This window comes from Opisthocomus hoazin, chromosome 18, assembly GCF_030867145.1.
Source record: "Opisthocomus hoazin isolate bOpiHoa1 chromosome 18, bOpiHoa1.hap1, whole genome shotgun sequence".
NCBI lineage: Eukaryota > Metazoa > Chordata > Aves > Opisthocomiformes > Opisthocomidae > Opisthocomus > Opisthocomus hoazin.
The window spans coordinates 13,970,985-13,993,107 of record NC_134431.1 but is presented as its reverse complement, the minus strand read 5'-3'; the positions used below and the strand labels follow the sequence as shown (position 1 = coordinate 13,993,107).

General features: G+C 37.2%; 1 protein-coding gene across 1 annotated transcript in view; it reads right to left on the bottom strand.

Moving 5' to 3' along the window:
* Window positions 1–2,026: 2,026 nt before the first annotated feature.
* Window positions 2,027–22,123, bottom strand: part of RAB22A (RAB22A, member RAS oncogene family) — a 21,752-nt gene continuing 1,655 nt past the window's right edge. The window contains exons 2-7 of the mRNA XM_075439015.1: window positions 21,493–21,572; window positions 16,703–16,784; window positions 12,669–12,740; window positions 12,460–12,566; window positions 10,509–10,618; window positions 2,027–9,144 (exon numbers count right to left, since the gene is read on the bottom strand). Coding sequence (XP_075295130.1) covers window positions 9,047–9,144; window positions 10,509–10,618; window positions 12,460–12,566; window positions 12,669–12,740; window positions 16,703–16,784; window positions 21,493–21,572 — 549 coding nt within the window. The 3' untranslated portion in view covers window positions 2,027–9,046. The remainder of the gene's footprint in view (window positions 9,145–10,508; window positions 10,619–12,459; window positions 12,567–12,668; window positions 12,741–16,702; window positions 16,785–21,492; window positions 21,573–22,123) is intronic.

Sequence of the window (22,123 nt, the reverse complement as noted above, 5' to 3'; positions counted from 1 at the left end):
GCCTAGGATGTTCTTAGCTGATTATTTTTGCTACTTTTGGAGGGTTAATTTCTCAAATAAACTATGGATTATGCCATAATATTTTACTAGATCTCAAATTAGGAGAAAATTGAGTTCACTTACACTTTGGAGTAGATATTTTTTTGACTGCTATTATGGCAAGGTTATCTTCTTCCATGTAATCTCTTAAGTTTTGTTTTTATAATTCTCTCATTAAGCTCTCATTCTCAGTCCAGTAACTAGTAGAAAAGACATGCTTCATACCTATCTGCAAGTGAACTGAAAACTAACAGTGAGGACTAAGACAGGAGAAGCTTCATACAACATATAGTCATACATAATAAAAAGCCCTAAGGTAAGCAACTGTTCAGTGTTGCTGCCCAGACCTTTCAAAGTTCTACTTTTCCTGAAAGAAGAACAATGAACACCCGAAACATGTGATGATCCACATCTTGAAGGGTTTGCCAAGTTGTATCATCTTACCGCAACTGGTGGCTCTGAACTTACCTGCTTGTGTTTGAAGGACTCGCCCACATTGTCAGCCAGGCAGTGCTTTTTTACAAAGCACAGTGTTGTTTACACTGAAAATTTATGAAGTCTAATGAATGTAGATTGTCAGGTTTTTGTTATATGTAAATAATGTGTGTACGCTTAATACCGTGGAGATCAGATTCATTGAAATGGGCATGCCTGAAGGCCACCTGCAATACTGCGTCCTTATCAATTACACAAAACAACCCTCACTTCATCAACAATTCAGCCGTGAGAAGACTAGAAAACAACTTGTTGCCAAGGTGCGTTTTTGATGAACAGGAGAAAATAGAGATGAACACTACGGGGAAACTCTAAAGAGCACCTGAAAGCTTTGTACTGGAATAATTTTAAAGAATAGTTCCATCTGTTACAAAACTTTTACCTTAAAAGGGTACAAAATACTTGATCCAAGTGAAACATTCTCTCATACTGTGTGTGTGCAAATTAGGTGGTTTGCATTTAGTTATCTAGATTCCCTATACAAACACATGGAAATGTTTTTTTCTCTCTTCTTGCACATTCCTTGTGTTTACCCTCCTGCTCTCTCCAATGCATTCATATCCCCTTACACAAACATATTTGACACTCTTCGAAAGCAGTTCACGCACATCGAAGAGGATAATTTAAAAATAGCAGGTACTGCACAGTAAATTTAAGTTATTCCAGGTTTGTTAGAAAGATGACAGTATGTGTTTCCTGCATATGAACTGCAGCCAGTTGCTCAGTAGAAATTTGTATCCAACATTTTTAGGTGAAAAAGCACTATCAAAAACAAGACTTTTTTTGCTTATTTACACTTTTGAAGGCTGCTATTAACTGAACATGTTAGACTTGCATCACATGTTGAAACAAGAAAACTACATCTTTTAAGCATCACATAAGACAAGCGAGATAACTGTAACCAACTCCATTATTTTTGTACTCTACAGAACCAGCAAAGCAGTAGTTTAAAAAGAACAAGCTACCAACCAGCTGGCTGTATTAACAAATAAGAAAGGATCCCTTCCCAGCATGACAGGTCCCCACAACACTGTGCAGATATTCAAAGCACTTTACAGTTTTGATTGACAGAAACCTGGCCTGAGCAGTCAAGAATTTTATGTTTCATGCTGTCTAAGCTAAAAGCAATATATTACAATTTGACCCTGGTAGAATTTGTCAACCAGGCCAAGGCCTGACAGGACTGTGTGTGGCCTGCAGTTTCTCAGACATCATGCCGCAGAGAAAGGAAGCATTACACAAAAGCTGCATTCTCTGCTGTTTCTCCCCATCCCTTCTTTATACAAGTTCATCTTCCGCCTTTGTCTGTGTATACATAAACCAGGGAAAAGCTTCAGTTTCTGAATCACCAGTAGTCAGTACTTTGGAAAAAAGCTATTCAAATCGTCACTTAGACTCAATTCTACCATGGTATTGCTTACATTCCTTTTCTATAATTTTATTTTTTTAAGTGTTGAGAATTTTGGAAGCATTTATGAACAAAGCCAGCACATTTATAAACAAAGCTTTTTATTAATAAAATGTTTACACCTTTTTTTGCACAATACATCAGACTGGTAGTGATTTAGCATGTTATTACACTATAAAAGTTTATTATGAATGCTTAAGCTGAAAAGGCTGTTTACATTATGCCAAATCAACATATCTTTATTTGCATTCTATGCACTATATGGGAATGTAACAATTCAAACAAAAAGGAGAGAACAAAAGCCTGGTTTTCCTCATTAGCATCTACAAACCAACAATACAGACAAACCTGTACACACTCTCAGGACCAGCCCAAGAGAAGACTAAAAAAAGTCTCAAAACATTCATAAGCTTGGGAATTCATCACTACAATGTTTCATCACAACCTGACTACATTTCATGCAGTGAAGCAACGGTTGTAGAACTGTGCAGTTTACAGTGCTGCAAATGCTCTGTAACTTTGAGCGGCTTAAGTTTATTTTAATAAGAGATACTATAATAAGAAGGCACAGACCTTTCAACCTTTGTAACAGGTTAACCCAATCCTACCATGAAAAGGCAGAACGTTCTTAAGAGGGACAAGAATTGCTGATACAAAGGTTAACCTTCACGCTTAATTTTACAGGCAAACACTTATTACACTGCAAGAGCTATATGCATATCAGGTTATTTTTGTGCCCTGAATACACCAATGAAAATACAAAGTTTCTTGTTCAGAAGAAACCTTCAGAATGATTTCTTTTTTTCTTCATTGTACTGGCAGTAGGGGGTACAAGGGGAAAGATTGCCAGGAAGTCTTAAGTGTCTCACAGCTACAGAAATGGGATCTGGTGTCTTAAATCAATTCACTGTGTCACAATTTCAATGTTGGATACACAATATTCAGAAATAGGAAGTACAAAAGAGACAGTTAAAATAACAGAGTTTAAGTCATGTTACTAAAGCCTTACAATATTTTGCTCCCTCAAGTCAATGTGCTTTTAGCCTTTGTTATCCGGTGTAATATAGGAGTGGTACGTCTCAGCTGCTATGTTTTCACAACAGTTTCATAAGGCTGTAGTAATGAATTATCTTTTTGTTTACAAATGTTTGCTGCTGTAACAGATACTTCTAGAACCTTTGAGAAGAAAAAGACACTCACCACCTATTCTTGGCTAAACCCCATAAGGAAACAAAGAACAAATGGTCAAGAAAATATAATAGATTTAATAAGAAATACATACTGTAACATGAGTAGAAGTGAGGCAAGACAGTTATCAGTGAACCTATCTAGTTGTCAGAGTTACAGCATAACCAAGTGCAACAACTGGATGGAGTATCACACTCACACAAATGAAAAGCATGACAGAAGAGTGGTCTGTATCCTTCAAATTTGAAAAAGAATGAGCCGTTGGTTTGTTCGGTAACACGTATGTGAAAACATCAACAGAAATGAAGAAAACCCCAACCTTCCTGAAAGAAGAGTACCTTTACAAAGGTATAGTTCCTTGAATAGAATTCATTGTTAGTGTTTAAGCAAAAATATAATAACCCCAACTTACAGGACGATTGTTTCGTCCAAGAAGTCTTTATTCTAGAATGACAACAGTTTCAACAAATTCTGTCCCAATTTTTAAGGGGACAAGTCATCCTACTGCCTTGATTTTCCAAGTAAAATAAGAAGCACCAAATAACTCTAAGCCACCATAACTTCTCCAAGTATTTTTAAATAGCTGTTTATAGCACGTACACTCTGACAGCACTATGTTAAAAATTCAGAGTTGGGTAGGGTAGGGTAAAATGGGAGGGGGAAGGAGGAAAAAGCTGACCCTAGGATCGTTTTGACATGCCAGAGACTAAGCCCATCAGTACTCCTGAGTTTCAGGATAGCCTTATATCCCTTGAAAGATTTTTTTATCTGTGACACTTCACAGATAAAGTTTGATAATGCTTGTTTGATTTTTCCAAGTCATGCGTTTTTGCATGACCCAAGAAAGCGTGTGCATTTAAACTTTTAAGACCTCCAAAATATTGGAAGGGATTTTTTGGAAACAAGCACTAGTGTCAGAAGGCCTAATAATTTTAGGCAAATACATTTTGGCACCTGAATTCTTGTATGAGAAACAAAGATGTGGTTTCAAGCGTATTTCTTTTGACAAGCTGGAGCCATATGGCTCTGAAAAGGACAGCTGACATGACTTTTTGTTTTATACTATAACCTGTATTTCTAGCTTAGATTGGTGATTCACACCAATATCTTAATTCTACTAATTTTCTGTCACCTACCTTTATTAGGGCTGTGATCTATTGCTAGTAATGTGATCTGAACACAAAGTTTTAACAGTTTTCTTTAGAGAATTTTGTGCAGATTTTCTTAGAAGCTTAGTTCCAAGCACACAATTCTCCTACTTCAAGTAACTGACTCATGGCACACAAACAGTCTCAGGTCGCTGTAGAACAACTTCCTACTAAAAAAAATTAAGAAAGTTATTCCTTCTCTCTGGCCCATGAACAGAAAAGCCTCTTTTCTTAGAGGTTTAAAGTGTTTAAGAGACATACACGAAGCTTTTCAGAAAATGAATAGGCAGCGTAGAAGTTTAAGTCCGTGAATTACTCAGATTCTGCTCATGTTTGACATGATTTTTTTTCTATTTCTGTGTAGCTATTGCTGCTTGTAAGTGAGGTTTGCTACAGTGTGACTAGCTACACAGTTCAGACAGCTTCTGTCCTGTAAATCATCAATTCCCAAGACAGTCTTTGCAGATTGCTCACATAGCACACCACAAATAGACTACACCATCCTTAATAAACACTAAAGATTGTTTCACTAGAAAGTTATTCAAGCATCACTGATAAAAACTTGTTGAGGCAAACTGTTAAACCACTCAAGATATTCAGCCCGAATTATTTTTTGATAATTAAAATAAAGCTTTAACCATGAGTATAGACAGCTCCCAATGAATCGCACATCTCAACCAGGTTAAAGGATTAGACTTCCAAACCAGTAAGTAAGCATTGCCTACTCTCCTCTTACTCTCTTCTCCCAAGCATGTAAATAATCTTTCTTGAGCAGCTTGGCAGCATTAAATTGGTATTACGTACACCAACACATCAAAGACTCAAGTCTGCGTAAAACGCCCCTCTAAACTATTAACTGTCTGATCCAGTAGCACTTAAAGGGTCTCACTGATGTCAGCAGGGATTTCAGGTGCAATGATTTGTTTCATTTCAACATGGATCTAATAACACAAAGTCTTTACCTTCTTAGCAACAGCAAAAGTTCTTAGAATTCTTAGAACTTTTCAAATCACCTATAATAGTTTTCAGTAGTTTGACCACTGGACGATTCTGTTATTAAACGTGAGCTTCCAGATTTCACCTATTTAGGCATTTAGTATGCCAGTTTTCAGCACGTATACAAAATATACTACAAAACTACATACAGCACAGTTCAGGAGCCTGGCAAGTCAGCTAAGAGACTGTTGTGATTTAGAAGAGTCAGATGAAGACACCCTCCAGAATGTGAGGAGCACATTTAACTTGCTTTACAGCTTAAGAACATTTATCAAATGATATTTTGGTACAAATCTATAACTTTCATGGGAAAGAACTGGTGGTGGTGTTTTGAAGTTTCAACAGTCATATTTTGTCAGTTAAAAAAATGATCTGGATCAGTGACATGACATATACCTCATTACATTTTTGCATACATGATACTTTACCCTTCCAAACTTGTTTTATAGCAATTCATTCCCTTTGAGAGAACCTGAACATCTACTCTCTACAATGAGCTCCATTCATTAAACAGAAAGGCATAGTGGAAAACAACTTCAGTCCTGAGCTTTTTCAACAACTTCTTAACAAAAAAAAAGTTATTACAAATTTAGCTGGAATGGTTGATTATCAGCACTCTGAACACTCAAAGGCTGATTTATCTCCAAATAGAGAGGCTATGTTAGGACAAAATATAAGCAATTTTAGCAAGTCTAGTGCAAGATGAAAGCAGATGGCCTAACAAATTATTAATACAGAAGAAACCATTTTTCTCTAACTAAAATGAAACAATGAACGTGCATCTCATCCAGGGAATACTGCATTCCGGCTTTCAGCTAGGGCCAACTGATCAATAAACAGTTATCTTGGCTCAAAAGAACTTACATCAACAGTCTGTCATTTTAAATAGGCATGTCTTAAAAAGCAGCCTCACTTCAGTGTTTATAGTTTGGACAATCTGAAACACTGGCTACTTCCATGTCTTCATTAACTGCAGTAGTTCAAGATCAGAACTGCAAAAAGGATATGAAACATGCTGGCATTCCACTCAGATTGGTACGAAAACAAAAGGAGTCTGAGACACGAAGATTTAACTACATTTGAGAAGGGCCAGATTGTTGCTGCTTCTTTAGTGTTTTGGGGTGGGGGGTTTTTGTTTCTTTTTAAAGTTTAATTTTGGTGTACAGAGAATAAGTGAGGATAGATCAGAAAGTAGTTCATCAAGATTTGCTAAGATATATGGATCTCTCCCCTGACTGGAGAGAACTATCATAATCTGAATACCAGCCCAGCTCCCAGTCTTGCCTAGAGTCCAGTATTTTCTTCCCAAGTCAGTAAATCTTGGGTAAATACTATTAAACCATTTTTGTTATCTCACTTAAAAACAGATTTAAATTCCATTTTTACCACATGCTAACAGACAATTACAGTAATATATGAAGTCCAAAATCCCTTTTCTTACTAATCTACATGAAAAATATTCCCAATATCTGAGCCTTTCCTTCTCCTGCTATGATCTTTCCAAGTTCAATAATTTCCAGATCTATTACTAACCAACTTCAATAAAAGTAGTACTTTCTGTATCACAGTTAAGATACTAAAGGACCTGCTATCTTGGTATAGAATAGACTTGTGAAGCATGATGAACATAAAATGTTTTAAAAATGTAGTTCATAACCACACAATTTATTTGTTAAAAATTTGCCAGGAGTAAGAATTGAGATTCCCAAAGAAATTAGGAATTTCCATGGCTGCCACTGGGAAAGTTCTACATTTAATTGTTAACCTGCTTTTTTATAATTAAAAATATGTCCACGACCAAGCTTACTCTGTTCTTTCTTTACTATTTCCATCAAACATTTTGTAGGCATACTAGAGTTTTCTGTTCATAATTTATTTGCTTTGAGTGACAGAAAAAAAGTATATCAAACATCAGGCTGAACACCAAATGCAAATCCATCCCTACTATGAGATGTTTTGTCAAGGACCAATGTTTCAAAGGGGCTTCAAACAGCCTTCATTTGATGCAGGTACACTTCTTGGGTTCTCTGTAAGCACGCAGCCTGTGCAACTGTGGCAAAGAAGGCATAATTGACAATGCAGGGTCAGTAAAGGGCATGATAAAAACGTTGTTGCCAACTTTCATTAAAGTGACCCATTTACAATCTCGCTGTAATAGTTCACCTGTTCTGCTCCAGAATAGCTCAGCAAGAATTTTCACTAGTATGAACTAATCTGAAGTACAAGCCCTTTCATTTCTTACAAACTTTTCTGTATTTTCTTCAGAGAAAATACTTGAGATGATAGAAAACCAGATTACAAACAAAAAATAAGCATTATCAACATGACCTCATTTTGATACTAAAGCTAAACAGCATATTTTAGTATATACTCAAGGCTATTAAGCTCTTTTTCTTCAAAAGTGTAAAGTTTCTCACTAGTGCTGACAGAAAACAAAAAATAAAAATAAATAAAATAGCACAAATGGGTATGGTCAACCTATAGTTTAATTGAAAGCATACTAAAACCAACACAGTATAAGCTAAACACCGATTTGCTAAAAGCCCTCACAGGAACCAAGAGGTAATGATCTACATTACCACGTCTTAAAGTTTCTTCCTATTTGTATTTTTGTGCCCAAAACAAGAAAGACTAGGTGCACCACAGATGAAAACTTGTTCAGACAGACCTCACTGCACCAACAGCATTCTCTATTGGCCCTTTCAAATGTGATTGAAAGAATTTCAGTCTGCCTCTGGATGAACTCACAGTGACAATACCTAAAATGCAGGAAAAAAAAAAACCCTGATGGAGATTGCCCAGGAGTTTATCCATAGGTGTGGAATGGAAGGTGTGTATAAGATTGCATTATTTTTTACTGTTTTTACATAATTTATAATACTTTAAACACTGGTCTCATAAATATAATACGAACACTTTACACATGCCAAGCAATTAAAAGCTTTCCCCAAAACCTTTTAAGTCATATCAGAGCTATCGGACGCATCTGTTTACAGCATCAGTTTTCAGTCAGTAACCACTTAATTTAGTCAGAACTACAACTAGCTTTCCTTCAACCAACATCTTAATACTAAAAACTTGTAGGAACAAAAAGATGCCTATAAGCATATCCACTTGCCTTAAAGTGATTAAAGTCAGCATGAAAAAAAGATTGTCTGTGGTTTAAGGTCTGTTGCTTGTGTCCCCACGGCCAGTATATATCATCTTTAAATAAAAAGTGCAAATGGGATTTGGGGACTGGATGGTCTGATTCGCCTATTGTTTGTCTTCAGTTGTTTATTCTGTAGCCACCTCACTTCAACTGTCTCATCGTACTTTGGATTAGCTACAACTAAATTTAAAATAAGGCTCACTGAAGAAAAGGAAGAAATGACATCTAACTTCCAGACTCCTCCCACCTTTAAGTCCCACAAAAGTGCTCATTTCCCTTTTTACAAAAAAAACCCTAAAATCTTGATTACAAAACTATCAAACACTTCAGTTCTACCGTCCATATAGTCACCTTCCTTTCAAGCAAGGCCAAAAAACTGATGATGGATTCCCTTTGAATGCAAGCGATACTACACTTTTTGTAAGTAAACAGGCTGACATTACAATTGCAGTCTTTTCTGCGAGTGTACAGATGTCAGATGAATGGTCCATTTTTGTGGGACCTTGGGTGCATGAACCACCAGCAGATAAAGATCTAAGACTGATAATATAAACCCAGCGTGAACTATTAACTTCCAAGACCACCTACTGTATAAACAAGTCTGATTTTCTAAGGGATCAGTCAACAGCAGCTGCGCTTTGTCACCGATGGCTGTCTTCTAAGTTTGAAGCCCTTACCACTAGACGGAGGGTTGGTGTCAGTTGATGGAATTCTGCGACCTACAAGGCAACAGGAAAAAAAAAAATCATAGTAAACTTCACACTACAATGTAATTCTAAGCATTCAGTGTATGTTTTTTATACAAAAATGTGTCTCCAACTAGTCCTAGGTCATTAATGACCACATTCCTGTATAACAGAAGGCTCACAGTCTAGCCTATGTCTGTCAGAGGCATGGTCCCACAAAAGAACAGTAGAGGCAGTTTTAAGCTAATTTTGCAGCATTTACACTTCAGGCTAATCTAGACTTGGAGAACTAAGATACAAAAGCACCCAGAGAATATACTCTGCAGGATCCATTACCATCTCCAATATCTTCATTGAGAACTACCATCTTGACCTGTATTTCCACAGCAGATCACCTGCATTGGGTGTAGCACAGAAGCGCTTGTAAAGATAGCTGCTTTAGTCATCTAATCAGTCTTTAAAATGAACTACTCTTGGTTCAGTCTGAGGACGATTTACAATTTTTTTTTTCCATAGTTTATTCAAGATCAATTTTAGAGAGCAACTATACAGTCAATAAATCAAGAAGCTAATCTACAGTACATACCTTTTTACATCTGCTTCAATATATTCAACTTCTTACATGGACTTTTTTTTTCTTTCTTAAGTCTAATACTTCTGTAGTTGTTCAAAGCTAAACTGCAGTGCACACACAAAAATGGATTGCCCTCTTTTTCACAAACTGGCTGACACACCTGCACATTAGTGCTGCTGCCTGAAAGATATCCTGCAAACAATATTGCATGGCATTCACTTCAGAATACCGTCTGCTTTTCATTCACACACAGAAAATGTCATTGTCGTCCCCGCCATGAATGAGACAGAAAAGATTTGCAATTTAGTCAAAAAACCCCAAGGTATCAGAAAAATATTTGTGGAAAATCTACACATTATAGTTGCTATTTCCTAGGCAGTAATCTGGCATTTATGCATTCTTTTATGTTCGGAAATGCACTGTTTTAGACTAAGTACAAACACGAGAGTTTTTAGTTCCTTCTTAGCTGTACAAAGTTCAGATTATCTTCATGCCATTTCCTTTACCTTCCATAACCTTGGAAGTACTAATTAAAACATTCAATAACAGATGAAGTAAGATGACACTGACTGCTGACATAAGTGCCCCGTTTGCTATTTATCCAGCAGCTTCACAGTAGGCTTAAAATCTCTAGAAGGAATATTTAGAGGTCATTACATGACCAAAAATTTATACAGCTCATTTTGCAGCTTCTATTCACGTTTGATTGTAACAAATTTAAGTCGGTATACTCTCACCTGAATAGCACAAAAACTAATACCGTAATCAAATTTCTACTTGAACTTCTTTCAGAAGAAAGCACATTAACTGTTTTAGTACTTACTAATTTCTATAAAGAGTTCATTAATGTTTATTGCATTTTTCGCACTTGTCTCTACAAATATTGCATGAATGGAATCTGCATAGTCTTTAGCATCTTTTTCCATGACTTCTCTGGAAAAAAAAGCAGAGAAAAAAACGTGAATAAAAAAACCCAAACCATTATTCAAAATCTTAAGGTATAGATTAAGCTTTCAAGTGTCTCATTAAATGAGTATTTTCTATTTTACCTGTTTGGCATCACAGTGTTCCCTCATCCTGAACCTGATGCTCATTCTTTACTCTACGCTGTCTCCCTGCCTTGAGGTATGAACATCACTGAAGCACAATCATAAACTAAACAAGGCCCTAAATCCATATGACATTACAGTGGAGTTTGTTTCTTGAGTGCTCCAAGTGTTGGACTACAATCAATGATTAGGTGATGCCTTATACTTCACAGACAGAACAGTTTTAGATATACTGAAAAGATCCTAAAGCATTCATTCCATGAATCCAGTTGATTTCCTACAGCTGTTTACAAAACCAAGTATCTCAACAACACTGCACAGATCATTAGTACAGCATTTACTTTACATGAAGACATAGCTATAAACAGAAACATATCTAGACTGAGTGCACAACAACAAAGGCAAAAGTGAAAGAGTTATTCTGTACTTCTAAACAGGCAATTTAATAATGAAGTATGTCATGTTAAACAACACAAAAAAGCGAAACCTCAATATGTGAAGAGAGGACTGGACTATATGCCGTGTCTCTTTACATACAATTTCTAGAAAATACAGGCTACTTTCAGTGACAAGGGACTTGGGATCTAAAAAGCACAGACTTTGGATCCGTGACTCAAATATTGCCTGCGACTAAAGTACAAGGAATCTTGGTCATTAGCTTGAATAGCAATGTTTACATTATTTACGATGCCACCTAAGCACCAAGAAACAAGCATGTGACACTTGATACTGCATGCCTTATATTTGTCTAAGTAATTTTATGTCGTATTTCCTTCAAGAGACATGCTACTTCTAACAGAATTTATTAGAGCTCACTAAATAAGTACTACATATTAACAATCTGTAAAACTACACCAAGAACCAACTTTGCAGTGGTTCTTCAAACACATAACCAGGTGTCTCCTTTGAGACACCAGCTGTGGTACCTTTTCCAATGAAATCTAAAACCAAGAAGTTTGCACGAACCTTCTTTCTGAATTTTGGCTTATTTAACCAGAACATCAATAAGAAAAGGCTTCTTTTGTTTTTAGTACATGCCTTCTTGAAAGCTTGGCTGCTCATAAAGTTTCTCAAAAACTTTTCCCGCTCCCTGCAACTATTTCAGCCACAGCCAATTCCACCCCAATATTTAAGTAGGGAAAGAAGGCACCTGAACAAGCAAGTCAGAAAAACCTACACAATGCTTTCCAATAGGCTTGATGTTTTTCCCAACAAAATGAGGTGCTACAGACTGACAGGGGTACTTCTTATAAAGTGAGGTAAACAGCTTGTATTACACTGTAGTTTCACAGGCAGTTTAGACTTGTGTAACTTGGCACTGCCACCAGAAAAGGTAATCCGGTCTCCCTGAAAACTGCTCATTCCTAACCCTGCTATCCCACCTCTGTCATGCCAGCAAGTGTTCATGGTGTGAGCAAGATAAATACACTTGGTTCAGTTTTCCTTTTTTTTAAATCGTTAGTTTTAATCTGGATCCATTTTACAGCCTGATTTACTGCCCGGTCACACACACACTCACACCAGCACAGGGGAGGAAGTGGGCAAGACTGTCCAAGGGCAGACTAACCAAATCTTCTGACAGCAGAAGCAGCTCATTGTTGTGAAACTACAGTGCTAGTGCAAAACAGCTTAAATTGCTCTATACCTTTCACCTGCTCTGAAATCTTAGAATATTTAGCACTACGAGCTTAAGTGAAAACCTCCGAACTGTCAACGGCTACTTACCTGACATCATTAAGATCACACTTATTTCCTGCAATAGCTACAACAATGTTTGGAGGTCCATGCTGTCGAAGCTCCTTAACCCAGTTCTTTAATGTTGAGAAAGTTTCCTGATGTGGAAAAAGAATAAACAAAGAAAAAAACAGAACTGGCCCATAACACACAAAAAACCCCCAGAAATTGTAATGCTGGGTCAAGATCAAATTTCTTACCTCTTTTGTGATGTCATACACTATAATGGCTGCTGCTGACCCTCTGTAATACATTGGGGCTAAAGCACGAAACTGAAAGAAAGACACCATACATTGTGAATCTGATCCTCCACTGACCTCTACGATTTCATTATTATTATTACTGAGGAAACTGAAAACCAGCTTTGAAGTTCGCACTAGTGAAAAAACTTTCTTTACAATTACAGAGAGTCTATGCAGTAGTGTACATAAACTTCCATGAAAGTATTATTTTAAAGGCCAACTGATAAATAGTTTAGGGATCAGCAGCACATCTACTGCAAAAAGCAGGAAGCCAAACTTGACCTTATTTTGACTAGATTAGAATCTTATTTAAAAGCCTGCAGATTATACACAGACACAAACCTGCAGGATATATGCTCAACTTTAAACACTGAGTAAAACAGTCAAAACTGAACTCAATTCTTCCTCTTTAAGACACTCATGCTTTTCAACAAAAAGTAATTTCACGAAAACTAGTGTATATTACTGCTGATCTGAAACGTTCAGAAGTTGGTGTCAACCTCTAGCCCCATGGATCAGTCACAGCACTCTCAGAAGTGTTGGTTTCTTTGTAATCCAATTTATGGCTTTAGGGAATTTGCTTAAGTTTTTCTTCAAAACTCAAAAGTTAGTAGCATGTTTAAAACTAAAAACTGCAAAAGCCCACAACTATGTGACCTGTTGCAAACAGACCTCTAAGGAACACACTAGGTAATAAAAGGCTACAGTCATTTTATTGTGATTTTCTGAATTAAATCTACAGCAGGTATATTCGGTTGGTAGTGCATTTGCAGGGTATAAATCAGGCCTGTACCTTTGCATGGGTAGTGTTATGAATCCAGGACTGAAAAAAGTGATAGAGCACATGATTAAGCTGCATCAAAAATACCAATCAAGCATTCTTAAAAAGTGTGATATTCTGCCAATTTAAAAAGAACCAGACAACTAATTTAGCAACCAAAACTCTCAGTCAAAGCATAGAGTAAACTGCATGAACCAATTCGATGTAAACCTACGTGATTTAGAGCTTTTGTGCATCTTATTACTCAGGGTAAAAATCAGGAATAGAGCACAGTTTTTCATAAAGGCTTATTTCATTCCAATAAAATACCAATTTCCTTTTGCTTAGTACAGTTCAACTGAGAACAATATTATAAATCATAAAAATCTTGCTGTAAAGCAGAATTCCAGACCATTTACATTTGGCTCTCAAATTCTGTTTTGAAAACAGGATTTTGAACACAAAGTTCAGAATATAAAAATATTTAACAGTGGGAAACAGAAACATGGGCAAGCATTCAGTTCATATTGAGACATAATCCCTCTCTTCCTCCTAAGTACTAAAATGTAAAGGGAAACATATTTGGTAAACCACCACTTGGACTGGTTGCAACCTGGCTTTTTGATTATTTGACCATTTACATTGGGAATAAACCAACTTTCACTTGCTGATTTTGTATTACTCTTATTTCCTGCCTGCTAACACTTAGATATTTTTTTCCACCTAAGAGCAGTCGGCAGATAAAGTACATTAACAAAACAGATGTTACAAGAAACACTGAATTCTCCTTTTGCTGTTTTTCCAGACTTCTGCTTGCCCTCCAGCCTCCAATTTGTGTTTTGACAGAATTACCAAGACAACATAATGTAACTACCCAGAGAAACTGCCAAAATTGTTAGGTAAGGCAGCAAAAATCCTAATTGCTATAAGTAATCTCCTATCAACTTTACTCAGCGCAGAAGAAATGAGAGAGGAAATAAGGCATGTGTGTACGGAAATGAGCTGTGTGAATTAGCGCACATTTCCACCTTTGGCGTGAAGCTAGCCTGCCACTCCCTAAAGCAGTTTAGAACAAGGGGTTGCCCAGTGGAGTGCAGAACTATTCGCTGCTGGGCTTTTGAAGTGGAAAATAGCAAATGCTCCTCGAGAAGCCAGGACTACAAATTCTGTGTATTACACATCATAGCTCAGCAGAGACATTTTAGTCCCAAGAATGGTGTGGACATTTTTGGTGTTCCGAATCACCATGGAGGGGATCCCTTCCATAATTAATTGTCAGATGTGTTGCATGACCAGAAAACTGTGCTACAGATTTCAGGGCAAGGCAGGTTTACAAACCATCTGTGACTAGCAGTAAGTGATAATGCTGATCTGTTCTGGAGAAAAAAACATCCACAAAGATACTGGCATCACTTCAAAGTAAATATCCTTGTTCTCATTTCACTGGTTTCCTTGGATATATTAGGGCCTCACAGTGACATCTCTCAGGCATGGAACATAAGCTTGACAGGCATCACAGCTCTCAGGTCAGAGCCCAGGTAAGACATCTTTCCTTTTCTGATTTCAACAAAGCTATCATGCAACTTGTATGGAAGAAAATTAAAGAGGTGCCACTCAAAGTCTCAGAACAGAAAGACAAGGAACATGCTAGTCATGTACAGAGATGCTTCCTCAGACTGTAGTGAGCTGAATCCAAATTAAGGCATTCTCGCTTGCAAATAAAGTGAACAAGATGGAATGTTACTATGTAATGGATGTTTCCTGCCAAGTTATGGCAGGCATGTTTATAAAGCTTTCTATTTAGAGTACCAGCCTCTGAAAATTCATACTCTACCTCTCAGAAGACTCACATTCCAACATTAACATTTCAGAATGGGCTAGGACATTCAATTAAGACAAATTACAGCAAATGTTGACTGGCTGCTAGTAATGGAAGTACTCAGATATTTCCGATAGCATAGATACTATTGGACATATCCCTGGGACACATTCCTGACAACCTAAGTTTGCTTTATATAGCGCTGCTGGAAGGAAATAAATTGTCATGTAAAATCCAGAGCACTGAATGCAATACAAATACACCCCAGTTACTTTCTAGCCATCAAGCCTGTTACCAAGCTAAAAAGCTAGCAAGTCAGTTCCATCAGCACTCCAAAAGGTCGTGACTCTGCACAGGGACGACCGAGCCTTTACAAGGTTGGGGTTGTCTTGGTTTGGGCAGAGGGCGTTCAATTTTTGGAGGGTTTTTTGTGTTTGCTTGGTTTTTTGTTTTTTTTTTTTAACTGTCTCTTACTGGAGACAACTCTGGTGTCCACCTTTGTTACAGTTAATAAGCTCACCATGAGTAACTGACAGTTGCCGGTAGTTAACAGTCAAGAAACTGTAAGAATAAGCACTGTTAATACTCCTGTTATAATTTCTATCACATTTACTAGTAATTCATAAACAATCTAACTAGCTTTCCTTTTAAATTCTAACTAAAAATTATGCAAATTGTGATTTCATTTGACTAGTCATGTTCTTGAAAGCTTTTATTGCCTCCACTCAGAACTATGCATGCTACAGAAATCAAACCACCAAATTACCAAATTAAAACTTAAATTTCAAAATAGATTTCTTGACATAGCTTCTACCACTATCAGAATTGCGAAGTAAAACTTTATAAAATAATAAAAGATGAGTTATCACCCATAACACTGCTTGAAACACTGCTTTTGAATGCCTAAGCCCACATGCTACTCACACTAATAACCTTAAAACCGAAGCTAACAGAATGTGTCAGCGGTTGTATATTTTTCCAGACTCAGGGCCTTACTTGTAGTATAAAACGTGATCATTCATTTCACTTGGATTCTCATGTTGCCAGTTGCACTGGCTGCAAATACTGCAGTTGAATGTTTAAACTCAACTACAGAAACAGTACTAGAGACAGCTGCTGGCTTCCCCACCCGCCTTGTTATCTTTCAAAATAGCACTTCCTTTCAGTGAATCTAAACCCTGTCTTTTATTTTATAAGCTTAGGTAATCATCCTTAACTTTTTACTTTTCATTGTTATCATGGTTAAAGTACAAACATATTTACAGCATCTATATCTTGATAGAAACCTACACAGAAACAGATGTTCTAACAGATATTCATAAAACCAGATCACACTGCGCGTTTCAGAGGTGAAGCTGAAAAGCAACCCAAACTCTAGCCAGAGCTATCACCACAGATATTGATTCTACTCACCCGCTCCTGCCCAGCTGTATCCCAAATTAGGAATTTATGCAGCTCATTTTGATACTGTACAGTCTTGGTCATAAATGATGCTCTGGAAAAAAATTACAGCTTATGCTTCTCAGAACATTACCACCATGAACTTGTAAAAAGGTTTACATTCCAATAAAAGTGCTTCCCCACCCACCCCCAAAACTGCCAAAGATTTTCATACATAAAGGCTGAAATCAATGATGCAAAGGACCTCAGAAGATGAAATTCAACGAAAAACAGAAGGTACGCAAACACAAATTGTAAGCTTTTATTATGTATAAGCTTTTGATTAAAATAAAGGATGTATGACCAAAAAAATCAGAAACAGTCTTCCTAAGTAGAGGGATCACCACAGCAAATCACTTCAGTGTATACCGGAAATTTCCAGAGGGAAGAGATCAAATTCTTTCCCTTTGCATCAGCTTTTTCTGTCTTGGTACTAACATTCAGATAAATGCTGGTAAGTCCATACTTGGGAATAAAATATGGGAGATTTGTATCACTATTGGAAGGTGTTAAGAGGACAGAGAAATCAATAATGAGTAACTTGCTTGTTGTCTGCACTCTGTACAGCTCCCAAATCCTGTCATCATATACTTCAGTCTGCAGAGGCTTTTGGACTTCCAGAAAGCAAAAAAACCCTCTATGCTCCAGCTGCTTCCCCTCAACTTCTGAATGTTTTACAGTAAAATACTGTGAAAGACTATAAAGTACTTATGTGCTTTACTTGATCTGCTTTACATGAATGAGTGTTTCCCACAAGCACTGGAATTCAGAGACCTAATCTACTACAAGAGGGAGTTCTTTGCTATATCTATTACCTGTAGGCACATTTTTAACCAGAAAAGCCACAAACTGAATTCATATCCTTGTAGAGTGGGAACTATAGATGCCATTATTATTTTAAGTATACAAGATCCTACATTAGAATCTTGAACACGTTTTGTATGCTTCATTCCTGTTACTTGAAAATAGTCCAGACTTCCAAACTTGTTCTACTGTCCGTTTTGGACAGGATGCAGGAGAGGATCCTGGAGGTGGCCTGTACTGGAGCTTCTTACACTAAGCTTGCTGCAGATTCAAAGTCAGAGAACAAGAGTCTTTCAGGACGATCAACGTTAAATACCAGAGTCCAAGACTCGGAACTTCACTTTATCTTGGATCTTAAGTACCACCAGGGCATAGATTTTAATGATGTCCATGACACACTTGTAGTTAATATAACTGGAGTCTTTGGACATATTTCAGTGTTATAGGAGGATAAAATAGCTATCTTCATTTGAAATAAAGGGAGCAATTACACAGTGCTTTCCACGGTTAAGAGGTACTGTCTCCCCATTCCTTAAGCTCAGATGGTTTGCCAAAAAGGTATGTCAATCTCCAAAGTTGATTACTCTTTTAAGAAGCCAAATATAAGGTTGTGGCAACCCTAAAGAGTCTAACTGCAATGCATTTCAATACAGTTAACTAGATGATGTATTTTAGCAATGAGTACTGGAAAATAGTGATAACAGTATCTGTTGTAAAGTACAGCAAGGGCTTCCATTTCCTTAAAACTGCTGCAAATTAAGCATCAATTCTGAATTCTCTGGCCAGTATGGAAACAACTTCGTAAATCATCCAGTCTCAGTGAAAGTTTATCTTACTTGGTTCTATAAACCAAAACATTCCTGTACAGTCAATTTGAACTGAGCAGCTATGTTGCTCTACTTCACATCGCAACTAAACATACCAAATGGTAGCTGACAATAGAGGTTAAAAGCTACTTGAAATTCTCTGACAAGTGGAAGCTTTCATTGTGAAAGATGTCAATAAAGAAAAAAACAAAACAAGAGAACAAACAGCTCAAAGACAAACCACTTTTGGGTCAACAAAAGCCTCCAAACTAAAACTATCCTCAACGACTTGTAGTAAGAAAACAGGCATTATCCCTGCCAAATTTCTTAGCTGCTTCTCCCAGCCAAGTAAGCACTATAACCACATCACCAAGATGCACCTGAAATTAGTTTCATAATTATTCATAATCTGTTTTTGATGCAATAGTGAAAGACTAGATATTCTGCGGTACCTAGAGATGTATACTGGTCAGGCAAAGCAGAATGTGTCCTCAGCATCCTCAGAGGACAAAAGTTGCAGACTTCTGACGGGGTTTCTACAGCTGCCCGTATTTCAATCTGAATGATGAACATTCACGACAACAAAGTATGATCGCTCAGATAATTCTAAGAGGAATGGAAACAGGACAGGAAACATAAGACTGTATCTCTTGAACTCAAAAACCCAGGAGTAAATATGGAAACGTTCTCAGCTTTAGTTTTGTAAGATGCTCAACACTCCTCTCTGATCCTTATTTTGTTCTTTCCACCTCCTAGTCTCAATTATGAAATCAAAACACGGTCTAGAAAAAATTTAAAAATTAATTTGCCTATAATTTTGGGACTGTATCTTACTGAAGCTTTACACAATCCCGGCATTTGGGCAAGTTTTGATTCAGTTATACTACTATAGCAAACTAGCAAGAGACCAAATCCTCAGACCAATGAAGGATTTTGTTAGGACTGCTAAAAGACAGATTTTTAGTCTGTCACTTCAAGAAAGTAAATTAATCCCAGTACTGTCATTAAAACCATGGAGACAAATTCCATTCTACACATTACCCTCATTACCACAATGGCTAACATCTTCTAACAGCACCTTAAGTTACTACACAGTATCTGTTACAGACATTCCCCTGGGAAGACGTGTGTGGGATCTCTTTGGGTTCCTGCCTTCAGACAGGTGCTATGCTGGAGGGAGGAGGAAAAAAAAAACTAAAAAAAGAAATCAACCCACAGAAAACTACTGGATTAAAAGAAACTGACTTGGGCGGGAAGACAACAAGATTTGATGAAGTTCGTTCTGGTCTCAGCCCTTCCCGGGGAGGAAAGAAAAAAAGGAAAAAAAAAAAGCCATTACAAAACCCTCTCCTGAGTTTTCTCCAGGTTATAGAAATATCTACTTTGCCAAGATGGAAGTATCACAGATCACAACCTTTGCTCTGCAGCTTCAGACAGTCTTGCAGACATGCAGAGCCTAAAACCACCAAGCACAGTATTTTAGAATTTAGAATCTGAAAGCAAACTAGAGGCAGCTGCAGTTCACATGTGATTGGAGACACAACGCAAACTCACTCAAACTTTTAACCCATGTAGTCTAGATGTGTGGTGACCTATGTCCAACGATAGAGCGGAGCATCTCAGCCAAATAGGCACCTCTCATATTTGCAAAACCTAATTCCATGTTACCAGACTTGGTCAACTACTAGTTGAGCGGATTTTAATCTCCTTTTTTCCTCCCCCAGGAACTGCACGCGTGAACACAATGGCTAAATTTGGGCCACTATAGATACCACCCATATTAGCCAACTATTTAACAGACTCTGTTTTTAGATGTATCTGGATTATTAGGAATGAAGACGGATAATCAGTTTCTCAAACACCTCAGGTAGTAAGAAAAAAACCTGGATCTTTCAACAGTGTCCACCTGAAGAAGTTTTGCTTGCAGTTGATATCTCTATGAGCAGTAGGTCTCAACTTCCTGCACAACACAAACTTCAACGTTTAAGACAGCCTGCTCCCATACTTAAGTAAACAGCAATATGACTACTATCAACCCATCAGTCATGTGATCCTCCAAGAGAACCTCTACTGTAGCTAATTTGACACTAACTAAGGATGTTCACCCCATGAAGATCTAAGACTACTACTTAGCAATCTCTCCAAAAGTTCCTTTGCTAACAGGGAAATTAAATAAAAGCATACTTCCTGTAGAATATCTTTCAATTCAATACCAGTATTTACACTCAAAAAAAGATGTGGGGGGAGAGAGATCATGGAAACCACTTTTTTTTAGAGGGACAGAATAAGACACAGCTGATCTGTATCAGCAGGACCTTTTCTGGTCAAAGCTGCAGCACAGCCTGTGTGACACCCGAGACAGGAAGCTGCACTGACAGCCCCCACACTTCTCAGCACCAAGTGAAGTCATGTCCTCTTGCAAGTAAAGGACTGCTTCTGAGCAAAGCCGCCCATTGGACACTTGCAAAGCAAAAAGGACAGCAAAAGAAAGATCCAACCACTCCAGGAATTCCTGATGCTTGCTCTCGCTTCTATACATTTGAAGATCTGAGCTCAGTAACGCTGCTACGAGGCTCAACTTTCAAATATCCTTACCTGTGACATGAACTGCATTAACAATTCTCTCAGTTACTTGCATGTGTGTATTCCATGTATATGTATAACATTTGAACTAATTCATTAGGAGAACCTATAACCTGAATTAGTACATTAGCTACATTCAAAAGCCTAGGAGACTTGTTATTGTACTTCACTCTTAAAAAAAAAAAACACCACTTAAAAAAAATCATGTAGTTGCATAACAATTAGACTTTGAAATGCAAGAGTAGTGCATGAGAAAAGCATGTTGTTCCTTTAACAGAAGCATCTATAGTGTAATTTATTTATAACTTGTGACTCCTAGCAGGATTTTGTTAACTTAGATTAACAATAAAAAATGGGTCTAGAAATTGAAAGCTGCAGGAGTGCTGAATACACTCCTACATTTCCTAAGGTAGCTCATGAGCTAATTAAGCCTGCAGTCGTGTTTATTACCATATTTACCCGCCACACATGCAGAATCCTCAAGTGATCTATTCAGGAGGTACCAATACATATTCATACAATTTGGGTTTATTCTTGAATAAGTCACATTTACTTTATTTAGTTTCTTACCCTATTGTTGGGTTGATATTGGGATCAAAGCTATCTTCTACAAATCTCCACACAATACTTGACTTGCCCACACCAGTATCCTAAAAAAGGAACAGAAACAGTTGAAAGAGACATTAGTTACAATAGACAGACGACTCTTTTTGTCCTCAGATCTTGCAATACACTGCGCATGAGTAATACATTTCTACAGAGAATCCCAGAGAAGATTCTGAAATACTTCAGGTATTATATTATTTTAGTAGAAAAATGAAAGGTGTCTGGTAAGTTAGAGGTTTCTAAACAAAATTGTTAAGATCTTTCTATGAAGGACTTCTGTACTCATGCTTATATCAGTCAAACTTTTTTCATTTTTTTTGTCTAAACCTATGCACAAATTGCATTTGAACAGAAATAGGGAAAGACCATCTACCAGTTTCTAATAAAATATACAGCGACTGAGTACGGTACTCCATCTTTGCAAGCCAATGGAGCACATTAAATTATACAAGTGTGACACACACGTTTCAATCTCTGACTAATGCTGTCCCACCCTGCTTAATGAAAGACTTGAAATTTCTTCTGTGACACACCTGAAACACGTTTCTAATGCAACTCTACAGAGCTATAAATGGTAAAAGAGGAAATGTAACAC